General features: G+C 37.9%; 1 protein-coding gene across 4 annotated transcripts in view; it reads left to right on the plus strand.

The window, feature by feature from the left end:
- The window catches only part of FAM120B (family with sequence similarity 120 member B), a 51,596-nt gene that overhangs the window by 21,119 nt on the left and 13,030 nt on the right, over positions 1 to 17,447 (plus strand). For all 4 annotated transcript variants that reach the window (XM_065631530.1, XM_065631529.1, XM_065631531.1 and 1 more), the window contains exon 6: positions 16,323 to 16,529. In XM_065631530.1, coding sequence (XP_065487602.1) covers positions 16,323 to 16,529 — 207 coding nt within the window. The remainder of the gene's footprint in view (positions 1 to 16,322; positions 16,530 to 17,447) is intronic.

Here is a 17,447-nt window from a genome sequence, read left to right on the forward strand (position 1 = left end):
TGCACAGGGACCAAAATAACAAAACTTGTGTGATTCCAGTTTCGTGATTTGATTCATTATAACAGATAAAGTCCAGTCTCCTGTCATTTTTTTCCAAATTCATCACAAATTTGCTTTGCAGCTGATCAAGTGTTAGATCTGTGTAACAAAAAGGAAGCAATGAGGTGAAGACAGTATGGAAAACAGCAAAAATGTGGGATTTATTTTTGTGTTGAAGAAATTATTGCACATAGTGAGTATTGAGAGTATCATTATTTTATCAAATCTGTTGTGGAAGCCATTGAGTAAAAGCATAAAGGAAGCCAAGCATAAGCAGGAAGTGGTGAAACAATTTGTTTATAGGTGCACTTGCAGGTATTATTCAAGTGTCTAAAGTGCTTGGAGACTCATTCTGTTTGAATTAGATGTCTTTATGTGATTCCTTTATGTTGTGATTCTATGAAATTATAAATCTGAGTGTTGCATCCAAATGCATAATATTAATCAAAGCACATTGCTTACCAGCATTCTACTAATTCCAAGTAGTTCACAAAATTTTTTAGCTTTCCCACAAAGCTTATGGCAGAACAGATACTGTCTGCTCTTACATTGTTGATATAGAAGTATGTGAAGGATGAAGCTGGTCTGACACTGTGTCATACATCCCTGTGTCACTTTGTGAAGCTGACAGTATGATGTTTGAATTGACTTACCCAGGCTATTGGCAGGTGCCTTCCAAGGTCACATCACTCTGCTGCTTATGTAAGCACTTCTTGCACTGACGCAGAATGTCTTCTGCTCTGCTAAAAACCAACAAAAGATTCATATAATACAGTTGAAATTGTTGTATCAGGCTATTTTGTAGAACACTTGCTTGTCTTATTCTATTGAAATTCACAGTAGTGCCTTTGGTAGTAGTTTGAGCCAGAACAAATCCCTCTGAAGAGAACAGTCAGGGAAGATTTTGGACTCTTTCCCTTACGAGGTTGTGAATAGGGAAGTAAGAGTTTCAAAACTTTCCCATTACCTTCAAATTGACCTCCTTTCCTGTGTTTTAATGGCTTGGATCTCCCAGTGGAAAATAGTTGCTCTTTCTCGGTTTATTGTGTATCTCTGACTTGTCAAGCTATAGGAAGAGGGGATGTTATGTTGTATTAATTGCCACTAAAATACTTTTTTTTTCTTCATGTATAAGCCACCTGTAATTTTGTGGTAGCACCAGGATCAATTTGAAGAATCATATGAGGTTAATCTCACTTCACAGGAAGAGTAAAAAATTCTCTGTTGCTGTGTGTTTAAAATGTGGTGTGTAGATGAATTTAAGAATGTCCTGTGAATTTTTTCTTGAAAGGGCAGGAGACTAAACTAATAGAATATCTTATATAAATACTCTAAAAATAATGATCAATAAAGCAAGCTTTCTGAGCATTGTAATTCAAATGTCTCATTTTCAGGATTCCATCTCAGAATAGCTTAAACTGGTTTTCCTCATTATTATGTTTATTTAATAGTTTTACAAAAATTATTTATGCTGTTAACTTATTTTAGCAGATAGTTTTCAATAGGTTATCAACAGGTATTTAATAGCTTAGTTTTTTATGTATTTGTATTTAAAATCAGCAGATCCAAGTGCAGTGGTTCACATTAGGACATAGCTAATTAAGATATGGGGTTTATAGTGAGAAAACAGGAACAGAGTGTAATCTGTTTACCATACTTTTTCTTCTCCACTGAGAAGTTAAACACAATCCCTAGAAACAACTTAATAACAGAGCTTTCAGGGAAGTTACGTTAAACTTAGTCACCATCTGAAAATTTTAATGAAAATGTTTGCTTGTTTGCGATTTTGGACTTAACACTATATTGCTATTTTAAATGTAGAAGACATGTTTACTCATTGTAAACAATTCTGTGAAGAACACTGATTTGATAAAAAGCAATTGCTCTGCTTCTGCAAGAGTCCATTAGCAAATAAGAAAATTTCCAATGTGAAGTATGAGAGAAAATGTAAATAGAGCCCGTTCTTCTCATGGGATGAAGAGGTCTTTTCAGCCTTCACTTTGAAATCTGCTTTCTGGTATGCTATCCTTATTTCATACTTAATGAGATCCATAAACCCACAAATTTATGAAGCAGAAATGCCCATGGTTGGAATAAAGTGGGTTAAAGCCATAAAAAAAATGTAGTTTTTCTCATACTGAAAGAAAGTGGTCTGGGGACATATAACTAAAATGCACAGTAAATAGTTACTTTCTGAGAATAACTTAATGTTTATACATGAAGATGTAATTATTTTTCAAGATTGATGATTTCAAAATACCAAAATGTGCTCACGATAGAGAAAAGAGATTTTACAGGTTCTTTTTCTCCAAGTTTTTTCTAGTTTCCTTGTACCCCAACACTTATATTATAGATTAACATTCTGCTTTGCCCAAGCCTCCCATAGAGCTTATACATAAGGTCAGAATTAAATTTTGGACCCCAGGTTGCCTGTTTCCCTGCTTTCTATTTTAATCCAGTGTGCGGTTTTGGCAAAAAGCCCAGGGAGCCCTCAGTCTGACTCGGAGGCCATTGTAGAGAAAAAGAGACACCAGCAGTCAGGCTTGCACTCTTGCTTCTTATGTTGTGCTGGCCCTGGTTGTTTACAAGTGCAATTAGAGATCATTTCTCACCTGTAATACATGCAAAATACTGCCCAAACAGGAAAGGCCCTAGTGAATTATAGACAGAAATACATTTCTTCTAAGATTTGTCTCAATATAAAAATATATGAAAAAATTGTATTGCAGGTGGAAAGTTGTGAATTGCAACTGTGTAGCCAGAGATGAGGCAGAAAAATTTGGTTAAAAAGGAAACACACCTGGAAATTGGTAGATGGAATTTGGGTCCTGCTAAATGCTTTTAAAAGTGAAATGTATGTCAGAAAACATGAACTCAAAGTTAGTAGCAGATGCATGGGTGGACAAACACATCACTTAACTACTGGAATTCATGGCATTTGCAAGCTCTTTATAGCTTTGCCGTAAAATATCCAGTTATGCCAGAATATCTGCTTTGGAGTTAATTACATCTTTTGTGCCACTTGTAAAAGGAACAGTTTGGCTGTGTAAGAGGTATAAGAAAGTCAAGCACTGAAGTGTATTCCTGCAGTTTTAAAGTGCTTTCAGTTATTTTAAAAGTATTACGGATACAAAATGAGCACAGTCATTTTAGATCTTAAATTATAAGCTCCAGAGAGTCGTTGCAAATGAACTTTCAAAAAATACATATTAAGTATTACTTAATTAGCTTTCGGAATAATAATGAAAAAAAATACTCAGCAAACTAGTTAACTAGTTTGACAGGCAGAAGTAGCTTTAGCAAGAATATTTTCTTTTGTACAGTGTCATGGGAAGAGAATTAGTGTGGTAATAGTATTATAACAATTTTAGACATATATTTACACATGTTTTCCTAAGGGGTACTTAGCCCCATGAATGCAATAAAGCACTATGTTTCAGAGTAGTGTGTAGGTATCTTAGTTAAGGTCCCGCAAATTTCAGAAGGATGTTGCTAAATCTGTTCAGTATTCTTTCTCCCTTGCTATGCGGACAGAAAAGCATAAATAATACCCAGATTCTGAACATTCCAGAATTTCAATCTTCTGACCTATTTGGCAAGCCAAGCTACGTTAGTCAACAACATTAGATGCGGTACTTTTTAGACCCCAAACAGGCTTTTTGTTTACAAAAAATCCTTTCTCTCCCAGGGAGTGTATGTTTGTTGTGCCTCTGTGACTGTTTCCTAATAAATACTTGCTTGAAGTCTAATTGGATTGAGGAAAACATAAAATTACAGGTAAGAATATTGTAAAGATCTCAAAGATAAACCTCTCTTACATACTTAGGACCTGCTTCTGTGATGTATGTTGGTATCAACTAAAGTGGAATTTGAGTTCATTCCCAAATGCTTTACTGAATTGGGGCTTTATATTCCCACAAAATTTGAATCTGTCAAAAGTGGTTTTAAAATGACAGGTGAGATTGTAACTGGCAGGGGATGGGGAATGGGGGAATTGAGGTGGTTTGCTGGTCTTGGCATTGCTTCCCAGCCCATTCTCTCATTTGCAGACTTCAGGTTTTCTCAGTGTTCTGGGCTACTCTGGAACAAAAAGCAGCAGTGTGTGATGTGATTGCAAGCTGAGATTGGTTCAGTCCCTGTTCAACCTCAGAAATACAACCTTCTTCTCATTTCCTCAAGATAGCCTTAAATGAACTAATCCAAATAGCAATAGTTCAAGTCTTCCAGCAACTAAATTAGTTTTGGTTTCAAGTATTAAAAAAAAAATTTACATGATTAATCAAGAGAAAGTTGCATCCGATGAACCTGCTTGTATTAAATCTGTATATTGAGGGTGAATATATTCAGGTTTCCATACTCGCTTTTCTTTAATATCTGTCTTTTGACTCCCAGGCCTGCATGCCTGGGTCAGTACCACAGAATCTATTTATTTTCTCTAAGGACTTTGAAGTGGTGGGCATGGCTCCTCCATTCTGTTACCAAGAGTGAAGTATTGCATTTGCATGGATCAAGCAGTAGTGCAAATACAATTCTATCTCAGGAGCTGAAGTAAGTCACTGTTTACAGTATTTTTTGAAAGTCCCATCTCTAAATCCATTGCTATTTTCATAATCATCTTTTGAAGTTCTGAAGAAATTCAGGTTTTCTTGGTCCTGTTGCATGGGCAACTGGCCTTACCTTTCTTTGCTGCTGTTTGTTCATAAACATGTAAAAAAACCCCTATTCTTAGGTTAACATATTCAACTTCCAGACAAGACTGCTGTTCTTCCCTGCTCTCCCTTATTTTCTTCTTTGCCAAATTTGGTATATTTATTAGTATTCTTAGAGTCATAGAATCATAGAATGTCATGACTTGGAAGGGATCCACAAGGATCATACAGTCTGTTTCCCTGAACATTTTTTTACATTTGACATAAGCTCTAGTGTAAGAATTCACATAACTGTGAATTCTGTGGTGTGTCAGGGACACAAATACAAACCTCAGCATGACTAGATCAGCTCTTCTACCTTCTGAGAAAAATGCATTCATTTAGTTGGACATAGTTTGCTTACGGATAAAATCTTGAGCAAGATTTTGAGCAAGGGCCTTAAACTAGAGGATGCAAATTCCTTTTTGTGGAAAACAGTCTTGCATTTTCCTCCATAATTGTATGAATTCGTTCTGCTTTTCTGTGAGTTTTCACCTTTACTGCCATGCAGCTTATTAGCAAGGTTTCAACAGCAAGGAAATAGGAGCAATATTTCAGAGATAAATTGCTTTTGGGCTTTGTATAGCATAAAGAATTTTCAGTGATGTTTAAGGTAAAAGACACTCAGATAACAAAATTACTGTTAATTTTTAATCCACTCTCAATAAGACTGCAGAAGGTGAAACATAGTTACTGGTAGTGAGAGTAATAAACCTCTCCCAAAATATTAAACAAACTGACAGCTTTGAAAAAGTCAGAGATAACTTATTACAGACAAGGAGAATAATAATTTCTGGTATCAACTGACATTTTCCTGCCAAGCTCACGTTGGTCAAAGTGTACGTTTACTCATGAGATAACCAGTTTTCACTTCCTGGTGTTTGCCTGGCGTAGGTGGGGTCGCTCTCCGTAGCCTCTAAGGGCTGAGCTATGTGGGGCAGGTGACACGCGGGGGCTGGAGCCGGGGCAGGCAGGGATGGTCCTGTCAGGAGGCTCTGGCACACGCGCACCTGCCTGTGGTCTGCTCGGGGCTGCCTGCACCTGCGCGCGTGGCCCTGGCACGCCCGCGCAGGAATGCAAGCTGCACATCTGCCTGGGCTCTCCCTGGAGAAGCAGGTGACTCTGTGTAACTTTGGAGGAGCAAAAATGTTTTCTGAAGTGACCCAATGAGTCATTTGTAGTTGGATGGAGAAAGAAGATAAAACAAGCCTTTAGGCATATGGTTACAGTGCTTTGTAGGAGGTACTGGAATTTTTCAAATAGCTAGTAGAAATGTTCGTCTTGAAGATATCAGAAACAGCCAGGCTAACCAAGAGCTGATTTGTTCCCTTTCTTTTTAGGAATATTCTTGATTGATATTATCATTGTCCAGGGGTTAAAAGTCGAGATGGTGTCCAGTTGCTTCCTCTATGACTTTGGTCAAATTGTTCAGTTCTTTCTCATATTTTAGTTCTTACTTGTAACACTCCTGCATCGGTAGTCTCCTTAGCCAAAAGTGATGTATAAATGTGAATTTTTAATATATTCTTAATGTTAATACCGACGGCGCACATATATTCTACTCGCCTTCACCTTTATTTTTGGGACGATTTAATTTGATGTTCACTGAACAATAGCTGAGACATGGTTAAAGGATCTTTTTGTAAAGAAGTGGAGCTGTGTTAAGAGAAAAATAGTGCATGTACGTTATAACATTCCTTACCAGCATTATATCTTAGCACCTCAAGATATCATCACTCATTAAGACAATTCTATCCCAGTATTACAAGTGAGGAAACCACACACGTGGACAATAAACACCAGATGTGTTACAGTGGTTGTGTGTTACCTCCAAACAAAACTAATCATTTTTTGTGAGATTTAGTTAATTATTTAGGAATCTAACCCGCGTGTCTAGTGTCACTCCAGCACTAGTAGGAAGCATATGCACGTTAACTGAAAAGGTATATTATATTCAGCTAGGCCGCAATCTATTCCCCTGATGGATTTAAAAGAAGAGGCATTCAGTTCCTTGCCAAATACAAAATGATGTATGTATTGGTTTTAACAAGGGCAGTCAATGCATACCCAGGTATCATTTCCTATTTAGCAATAGTTTTCTGTTTACTTTTTGTGTGTAGGATACAGAAATACATCTTTGCGGAAAATATTTCTATGCTAGGACTGAATTTCCCTAAGTTTCTACTAAAGTCAGTAAGAGCTTTACTACTGAATTTAATAAAAACAAAACTATGCCAATACACTTTTGGAAAAAAACATGCCTTAATCTTCTCAGTGTTATTTACTTTTTAGCAAAATTATACAGTTGTGTTTTGTATTTGTACACTGAGACTTCAATACAACAGAGGCATACTTCAGTCCAGCAACAACAGCAAGTAATATTTTGCAGTTATAGGAGGCTTAAAGCATGGTGGGTTCTACAGGAAGTTTATTTTGGCACAACACCTTGTGCCAAAAAAAAATAGGTACCTTTGTTTTAAAATGACTGTGGATCAGTTCCTGATGCTGGAATGCCAGTGAATACTGATTTCATCAGCAAAGTGCCTGCAGAGTCCAATACTGGCTGAAATGCTGAGATCCCAAAGTTTGACTTATTACAGAGCACGCATTATCTTTTAAAAGGCATTCTTCTCCATGTTAAGTACACCTTTTAAAATGGCCAGGTTACTCTCACATTAACTGTTTCCCTATTTATATTCAATTTGCTCTGACACAGTGCTGATACAAGAAAATGTAGAATATTACATGTAAGTGATGCTATTTTCTTTAAAACCATTATAGTCAGTTCTTGAGTAGCTCAGAAGACCATCTTTATGCAACAGCTGTGTGCACCAAACAAGGATTCTCTGATTTCACTGTGTGTGTTCGTCTAAACTACAGGATGGGGTTGATGTTCTTGTGCCAAAATGTAGCAGCTTTCAAGCTGTGTATGGCAGTTTACCATTCCATAAGAAACAGGTGTTCTGGAAGTGGATATTCTATTGCAGCTTAATTACGAATCAGTTCCTAGTCTCTTGAACATACCTGATCGCAAGCTGCAGGTTGGCAGTTCCTTTCATAGGTCATCTGAGATACTGCTGCGTTGATTCATGGTTCAATTTGTCTTGAACTTCAGGATGGTTGTGAAATAAAAGCAGACCAGATCTTCTTTTCTTCCTCGACCTGTGGACTTAACACTTGGAAAATTCCTTAGCCAGAACTGTTTACCTTGAACCGTATCACTGTAAAAGGTAAACCGTAGTATCAGCAGTCTTATTGTGCAACTGCTTTGCAATACAAAGAAACCCTAGGAGAAAAAACACAACTGTATTGCACTGGCAAAAAGTATTTGTTCTCCTGGAATTTTCTATACTAGTTTCAATGACAGTTTTATTTTAAGAGCTTGTGTACCAGACATGACATTAGTAACAGATGTAGTAAGGTTTCTGGAAGCTGTACAGCTCCAAATGTACTAAATTTTGCCTAGTCTAATTCTGCTGAAGTTCACTAGTCTTTCTGTTGGTTTCAGTGGCAAATAGGTCAGGGCCTTACAAAGTATATACCCAAAACAGCTTGAGAGGGAATGGTCATGCATTAGGACAATTAAATACATCATCAACTTCTACTCTGCCTCTGGGGAGAGAAAAAAACCTGATTTTTAAGCTTGGCTAATAAGCCTTAGATGGTTTTAGCCTACCTATCAAAATTTCTTTGTAGTCACAATGATTATCTTAATCCATGGCAATGGTTTCAAAGTATGCTGCAGAATGTCCACAAGAGAGACCACCAGCCAGCAGCACCCTGAGCAGCGGCGGTGCCCAAGCAGCCATCGTTTGCCAGCATGGTCTGCTGCTAGGCAGGGACACGCTGCATCAGCAAAGGTGGCCAAGCACACTCTGCTGAGCAGTTGCGCTGATGACAGAATTTTTACTCCTAAAACTTTGTTCTGTGGAACAGTCCTATGATAAAACAAGGGGAAAGGGCTGGGGTATGCTATGGATAAGGATTTTAGATGGGGAGCGTAGTCCAGATGCGGGTAGTGGCACATGAAGCCATGATAAAGGAGCGAGTCAGTGTATAGTAGAATACAGAAATACATAGTGAGTGTCAGAAAGTAAAAGACTGGAAGAAGTCTGGTCCTTGAAGGCTTACAATAGAAAGTTACTGGAACTAAGAGAGAGAACTGACCTTTTGTACACATTTTTAAATCTTTTTCTCTGTCTTCTAATAACTTTGAATGTGTTGGGTAATTTCAGCTGTGTTTGACAGAGATGTAGGAGTCTTTTAGAAAAGTTACTGCTGATTGTTTTAAATAGACAGCTGGGGAGAAGGGGAAGACAATCTCAGTTGTCCAACAGGAGGAAGCTTTGATGCGAGATCACTTTATTAGGGCATTCATGTGAGAGGAAGACATTACTACAAGTATGGGAAAAAATTTCAGAGAGTTACTGAGCCCTTTCAGATGCCAGTGACAGCACATACAGCTGGTAGTGACTGGCACACTGAGAGCTCGTGAATTCCTGGTGCAGATGTACCAGGAGCCTCTCAGCAGTTTGTACCCCATCAGGGACAAACTTTATTAGTTGCAAGGTGGATGGAGCCACCAATACAACCCCTTCTCATAATTCCACAACATTTGACTAATCTATGGAGGGGGAAAAAAAACCCCACGTGATCAGGAGAGTTTTCAGAGAGTTTTCAGAGTCCCAAACAAATGCTAGCAAAGAAATCCAATATTATCTATATGAGAGAAAGGTGAGGAAGTTCAAAGAGAAGTATGTCACCAAAAACTCGAGCACGTATTTAAGACAGTAAAAATGAAAACCCTCATGAATCCATTCACTTTTACAGAAAGGATGTGGCTGCTGGCTGGGCTACAGTCAGATGGTTGGCCTGATGACTATAACTCAAAAGTTTATGTGAATGTTCTGTAAATGTCACGTGTATTATGGACTGTCATTAGCCCAGTAATTGTTTAGCTCAGAATCAAGCAATTATGTCCAAAATAAGAAAAGTAATGTTATTTTAATCTTTTTTGCAGGTGCTAGTGTGCTGTCCATTACATAACTGTGTGCAAATAACCTGAAGGGGCCAAGCTTTTTAAATGGTGATATTAATCATTACAGAAATGTCATTTGTGCTAGGTTTTCTTGTAGAAAGGATTAAGAGCTCTGATAAACACTGATGTTTTTGAAAATGAAACAAGAAATGAAAAGCAATCTTTTTTGAACAGAAGGAGATTTTTATCTGGTTGCAGACTGGTTAGCAGTATTACTTTTTTGTTGTTATTTCATAGGGTGCTTAGAGGTAAAAGTAACTTTGAAGCTTTTTGTAGATTGACTTCATTGGAGTTTTTTGCCTAATGTAAATAACAATGTTGTTCCCCAGAGGGGTATCATTTTACATCAAACTCCTGATAAAACGCAGTAAGTAAACTTTCCTCAATATATAAACACTAAACAATTGGGTTGTTTACTGCTAAATATTTACCGTGAAGCCTTAGAAGTATTTAAAAACTGGTTTTTCTAGTTTCTGTCCTAGCAGATGCCCTCACAGGATCTCTTCAATCCCTATTTTCCTTTGCACACACCTTGTTTAAGCAGGAAGAGCTTAATTTAAGCCGTAATCTTTTATCAGAATAAACCTTAGTCGTGTTTTCAAAATACTGGTGCTCTTCTCCCCCTTCAATTTGACAGGTCAAGGAAGCAGGTGAGGTACGACACTCCCAGCAGCCTATTGCTTCAAGTTGACTGTAAATGCACTTTTTGACCAGCCCAGCTCTGTAGGGTAACTCTCCTTAGATATACCACCATTGCACCAGTTTAGGTTATCTTCCCTCAAGAACAGAGCATATCGTTCTAGTACATGGGGTTTACAGCGTCTTTTGACAACTCCCACTGAGAATTTATACTAATGGCTGAAAGCAGGAAGATCTGGAATTCAAGAAAGGACTCTTGTCTTTTGGTTGAAATATTTTGTTTAGTGATACTTTCCATTGCAGAGAATTTAACTTCAGTGAAGTTGTCATCACTTGACAGTTCATCTGTTTCTATTTGGAACACAGTGTGCCTTACCTCTCCCTGGCAAAGCTAAGCCTTACTGTTTTAATGACAAGTTCCTGAGATAGGATCTACCAGCTACCTTTATTGCTCAGGCACAAATTGCCTATGGTTAAATATTTGATTATTTAAGAGACAGGTGGGTTTGAAGGAGGTAATATAAGAAGTAGTATACAGACAATATACTGACTGACTTGAAATAGATCTAAAAAGAACCAGTTAAACTAGGAAAGTACTCAGATTTTAATCACCTTCACATGAACTCTAGCAGTCTATTGCTTGGATCAAATTTCACTGAGTTTTAGTTATTATTCTCCAGTTGATTAATTTTAACTAGAAATTAGCAAATACTAACCTATCATTGTGTGTTGAGTTTTCCTGTTTATAACAGAAACAAGCATGTTGTTTTGGGGGGAGGGAGAAGAGGGGAATTAAAAAAAAAAAACTATGTAATTTTGAAGTTATTTATTTTTAAATTTATGTTTTAAAATGTTGGCCATAGTCATATCTTCTACATTCAGCTCAACCACGGGAAGAAGGCAACGTGCAAAAAAACCAATAAAATGCATAAGAACAACTCTAACTTAAGTTTCAATGAAAAAAAACTTGTATAGATGGTTGTTAAAGTGTGTTACCAGAACGTTATTAAAAATCCTACTAAAGGAACCAGTTCTTAATTCAAATGTAGTATTTAGTGGATTGAGATATAGATGACATGTAAAGTAGCACAAGTAAAGGAATGTAAAATTATTATCATATCCTCACCTTTCTCCTTGGTTTCCAGAAATGAAGATAGTGAGGTGGTTTTGCTGATGGGTATGATTCTGGCCTTCATTTATGTCTGCTGACACCTGGCATGTTCAGATGCTTGCCCTCATGTTTCACGTGTGGTAGGACCTATTCATCCTTTTAACAGAATTTGAACCCTCTCTGCTCTATGGAGTTTAGTAGTCAAGGAGTTGTGGGGGTTTTTAGTATGTTCCTGAAAATACAGTGTGCAGCTTTCCAACTACACAAGATAGAGTTTACACCTGCATCAAAAAATAACTTGTGAATCCACAAAGAAGACTCTGAGGACTAGTTGTATTTCCTTAAAACATAAAGGTAATTTTACATTCTGGTTATTTTTTACTATTATTATTTTATCAGGTGTAATTTGAACTGGAAATTTGCATTTCATATATGAGATCCATGTATTTTTCTTCCTGTAAGAAAGAACTCCTCAGTAGAATATACAGTCTCTGGGTCTGGATTGCAAACTGCCTCTGTGAGCAAAGACTTTCCTTCTTGCACACCTTCATTCTGTGGTCAGTGAGGATGCACATCAGCACAGAGATCAGCCCGAACTTATGGTCCACAGGCTAAAGCCCTGTGTTTCTAGAGCAGAAAAAGGCATGGTATGAGAGAAGTCTGTGATGATGGCTCTTCTAGCAAACACATATCTCACATTGTTGGGAACAAACATTATGCATTAGTGATGTGGGTAGTGCAGCACTTCTCTTGCTCCTTTCAAGTGGGCTTCCCCAGTTCAGCTCAGGCCTTCTGTGCACGATACCAGTAACGTCTGCTGCAGTGATACTAGAGGACTGTGAGCTTTGAGTTCTCAGTCTTCAGTGCATGTTGGCAAATAGGAAACGTAATCTTTTTCCCCAAAGGCTGAGTGGGTGGGGAGCTATGCGGGCAGAAGCAGCAGCGGGGGCACAGCGCAGGCAGCTGGTGCAGGAGGAGCCGTTCTCACGCGCAGCCCAGCTCTCTCACAACAAATGTCATCAGCTGGTAGTAGGAGTAGCGGCAATGGGATCACAGGGGTGTATCTCACATGATTCACTGGGGTCCTAAGTTTATAAAAATAGTAAAAAGAACAGACACAATTTCCAAAAAGAAGTAATCTCTAGGGTGTAATGCCCTGGAAGGCAGGCCTTCTTTTCTTTTGAAATTTTTCACTTCTCCTCATCGTGACGTCTTTGCATTGCAGACACCAAGCAGTTGTGAGCATTCCCGTGGCAAAGCAAGTCTGTGGTTTGCCATGTGCAGGGGCTCATTGTTATAGACTCACTCTGCTTTCATTTTCTTTGTTTTTCATTGCCAGATATGGAAAATAGAAACTACCCTTTAATGAATGTATTTCCTGTCTTATTAAAATAAAGAAATCACTGTTGATAGTTCTTGCCTTGGTCTTCCCAATATTGATTCCCATTTTAAAAAAAACAAGCGTTACCCTCATTCACCCCTATTACTTTAGTGCTTTAGGAAAGTTCTGGTTTGATATCCTTAGACAGTGAAGTGTTTCACCTGTAAAACTTGTCACGGACAACATTATTTTATCCTTTTAACCAGTATATCTCAGTTGTAATTGAAAAGAGCAGAGCTAGAATTGTATTGGTGGCTCAAACTTCATACTCATTTAGATGGAAGGAAGAGTTAGCATCAATGACTGTACTACAGTGATTTCCAACTTGAGACAGCACTCAAAGTCCTCTTCTATATTTTATTATTTTGTACATCACCATCAAAAGCAATTTTTTTCAAATTGTCCTGTAGACATTTGTTCTGCAAATATGTATGCATTTGTTTTGCACTAACTTGAATAACATAACTGAAGAAAGTTGGTTTAATCACATATTTGTGTTGGGTATGTACTTAGTGTTTTCAGAGTAAAATAAAGATACAAAAGCTTTATTTTAAGATTTGTGGCCCAGATGGCATCCAACATCCACATATAGTATTTGTAATCTATTCTAACAGCTGTTTTACATCCTTGTTATCAGTGGCATTAAAAAAGACAGTAAAAGCATCTTTGTCAATAAATAACAGAAAGGTATGAATTAGTAGTCATACAGTACACGGCTGTTAAATGAGAAGACGGGAAATTGCTTGTTGCAGATGACAGCATTTACTGTGTTCTTTTCAGCAGCTTAAATACTTGTTTTCATTCTTCTTCATGAAAGTTTGTTTTCAGCAATTAAGTCTTTTGACATTATCAGTACTTACTGATAATTCAGTGACAGAAGATACTGATTTGTATGGCAGGAAATTTCAGTCTCGTTTTGTACAGATCTGTAATAAAGTGACTGTTGATGGCATAAATCATATTGATATAAATTTGGCCAAGTTTGATTCATCTGGTTGGTGTGCTTCTGTCACTCTTGGCCTCTGCTGCTAATTGTAGCTTGACATGCCCCTTTCCTTATAGCTTAAGAGCAAAACTTGACCTATATTAAGTGCTTGCCAAAGTATTTTACCGAAGCTATTTCTAGTTCCATGTATTGTTGTGTTGCAAGGGAGACCAGGGTGCATAAATTCTGAAAGAATTCCCCAGCTGGATTAGTTCTCAAAAAAAAGGGAGTTCTGATTCCCAGCAGTTCTTACTCTTTGTAGTTCCCACTCGTGAAGCCTTTCTTTGTGGTCACAAACCAAGCAGGTTCCATTTTAAAGCTTGTAATGATGCGGACTCATTTCTCTCAGCAGGTCTCAAGATTTGATCAGGTTATCAGAAACAATCTGTTTAGGGCAATGTAAGAATCTCTCATGACACCTGGCTGTGTCCATGCTTGCAATCTACTTTAGTACAAACAATACCAGTTCGTTTAAATGATGTTTCTCTTTCAAGTACCTTTTGGCATTGTTAAGTGCTTTGTGAAAACCTGCTTTACTTGCCAGAGCAAGAGGGTTACGAGTGTGCATGTAGTTATGAGTCTCAGCTGGCAAAATGATAGTTTACATCTGCAGGCAATAACTTCCTGAAACTCCATAGCCTGATCTCATGCTGAAGATACTTTTATTTTAAAGGGAGGGGAGAAGAAGGTCTCTCTTACTTAAGTGTGAAGTGTCACGGTCAGGAGAGGATGGGCCTTTCATTTTCTAAATGACTGCTCAACTTCGTGTTGTCTGCATTTGTCTGCACATCAGTGGTTGTCTTCAGTTGTCTGTATTGGGTGAATTTCAAGTACCGAGTGTCATGTTGGGTCAGTGCCCTGAGGGCCAGTTCGGTGCCTTTCCAGGAATCACTAGAGGCAGAAGCTGTTCTTCCAAGAGAGCTCTGGACCATCCTGCCTGGTATCTTTTGACTGCACCATCATCTCTAGGTCATCTTTTGCTTCTGCATGCTAGAAAAAACAGCCACTGAAGGTACACCCGCTATCTTTAAGTCAGGGTAACAGAACTCTCCCGCACCTTGTCTGTGGTTCAGTCTCACGTAATAAAATTATACAACAAACTTCAACTCACTGCATAATAATACAGAAAACCTAAGTCCTTGACCAAATTCCAGCTGTATTCTCCAAATGATTTATTGTGTTTGTCTCTTTTGGAAGAAGCTTTGTTGCTAGTAAAGATTTCCTCATTTTGTTTTGTGGGCCTTAGGAGTGAAAAAGTTGTGATCTATTAGTACAACATTTCATGCTGTCTGCTATTACGTGTCATTTTTTTAAATAGGGCACTTGTAGCATATGTGCATACCTGTAAGTCTTTTGGAGATCTTTCAACGTGTAAGATGTTGTTACTGTTAGTAAAAACAGGCCAACCCTTTTCATTGCATTTCCAACAAACAATTCACAGCTCTTCAGGAGCTAGGGCTGAGACAAATTTGAACCACATTTTCATCCTTTCTGTTCTGGACTATTTGGGATGCTATTCCATTCCTGGTATAACTTATACTGTAAGGAAAACTGTACTGTAAGGGTATATCAGCTGCCACGGATTTACAGTATTGATGGCTGCTCTGTTGTGAATCCCTCATGGTCCTGCCAGACTGCTTCAATACAGCATGTGGAAAAGGCATTCCCCACTGAGGAGCTCTGTACTGTTTATGCAATACTTAAAATCATGATTTTCCCCATATTGGACTCAAGTCTTTTATAGTTCACTATGCCTTGCTGCAGCAGGATGTTAAATTGACCCATCAAGTTTATTTTGGCAGTGAGTTTTAATTGCCTTGTTGAGTTTCTCATTTTGCATTTTCTGGATGTTGTCATAGCATTCCAGTATTTCTTCTGAAGACATCCATGTTGAAGTGAAGTAATTTGACTTTCAAACTGCAGTCAGAGGAAATTTTAATGTGTTTAAAATAAAAGTCTGGGCACAATAAACTTTGTTCTGTCAAATCTTATAATTTAACCATCTCTAAGTGCTGTATCATTTCCAGGTTGATCAAACTCTGGAAGGTCAATGGATCACTGTACACATCATTTTTTACTCTCAGTTCATGTTTTGCATTCCACTAATAGAATTCTTTCTGGGGAACTGCTAATCCTTGAGAAATACTATGGAGATTAGCCATTTATTTTGTCTTTCCATTTTCATTTTGAATGTATCTGTCTTAAAAACTTGAGTGAGATGCTGTATTTGTTAAAACAAACTTCACTTCTTTCACTTTATTGAATAAAACTAGATACAGAATCCTTTGATGAATTTGCTGTGCAATAGAGGACCGTCATTGTCACAACTTTGGGACTGTTTAGCATGTGCTCTGCTGTTTGCATTGTTACATGGTATGGTAAGCTTGCTTATATTCTCTGATTTGTGAGGTCTCCTTTTTTTTTTTGTTTGGTGTTAATAGCTTGCACAGGTGGACTCCAGAGCTGTACATCTTGGCGCTGTCATTGTTCGTGGCCTTACAACTTTGCTCATGGCCAATAGTGCCTGTGGCTTTCCATTCAGAATGGATGACTTGATGCCTTGGGAAGTGTTTGATGGAAAACTTTTTCAAGAAAAATACCAGCGGTCGCACCGAGGTTGTTCTATGGAAGAGCTTTTGGAAGGCAATGTGAGTAATAACATCCTCTTAGACAGTTCTGTATTCTTTGAAAATTGTGCCTGTCCATGTTTGTTGGTTGTTTTAATATACTTGTTTACACTGGCGCCCTTTATTTGTATTTTTCCTCTCTTGTTCCTTTTTCGTCCTCTCTGAAATTAAAAAAAAGAAAAAGAAAAAAAAGTGGAAATACTGGGACTATGAAGGAAGCTATAATTTTACCTTTATTTTTGTTTCCATTACTCAGAAAATAATATAAGGAAGTGTCAGAATAGTTGTCAATTTAAAAAAATGAAAATGCCTGTAATAGTTTTGTGGTGCTAAGATATGAATGAGATCTTTTTCCTGTAAGATTTTAAGCAACATATTAAGAATGTCTTTAAGTAAGCATACTGGTTATAATTTTTGAAGTGTTTAAGAGTGATATTTTTAAAGGTATTAAGGAACCTTAACTTTAAGATGAAGGTTTGGTGAACTCAAAGAGGAATTGGAAATCAGAGGAAAGCATATATCTAGGTATTTTTTTAGAATCTCACCAAGTACCTTCCTGTGCCTTTAAGTACTTGTTTAGCTCTCAATCCCACTTTTCAGAAGCTGGGAATTTGTACATTTTCCATGCTCTGTTACCAAAAAACCAGTATGACTTATAGCCTGTCTGCCTAGGCAAGGGCAGGGAGATAGCAGCAGAGTCCTGCTGGGTGATGCGTGAGGGTGGCATCGTGGCCAGGCTGAGCCAGGGTCTCCTAGGCTGGTACAAGGCTCTACTAATGCACCGGTGAAGCCTCAGACCAGACCTGGCTCGTACCCCAGCAGCACAGACTATGTGGAGAGATGCTTGGGTATGTCTGTGCTCATCTGTACTCAGCTGTGTAGACAGCTCTTAAGACCTTTGATTGATGTGTCTCTTTTCAATGTGGGACTGAAACCCCT

The sequence above is a fragment of the Caloenas nicobarica genome, chromosome 3, assembly GCF_036013445.1.
Source record: "Caloenas nicobarica isolate bCalNic1 chromosome 3, bCalNic1.hap1, whole genome shotgun sequence".
Taxonomy (NCBI): Eukaryota; Metazoa; Chordata; class Aves; order Columbiformes; family Columbidae; genus Caloenas; species Caloenas nicobarica.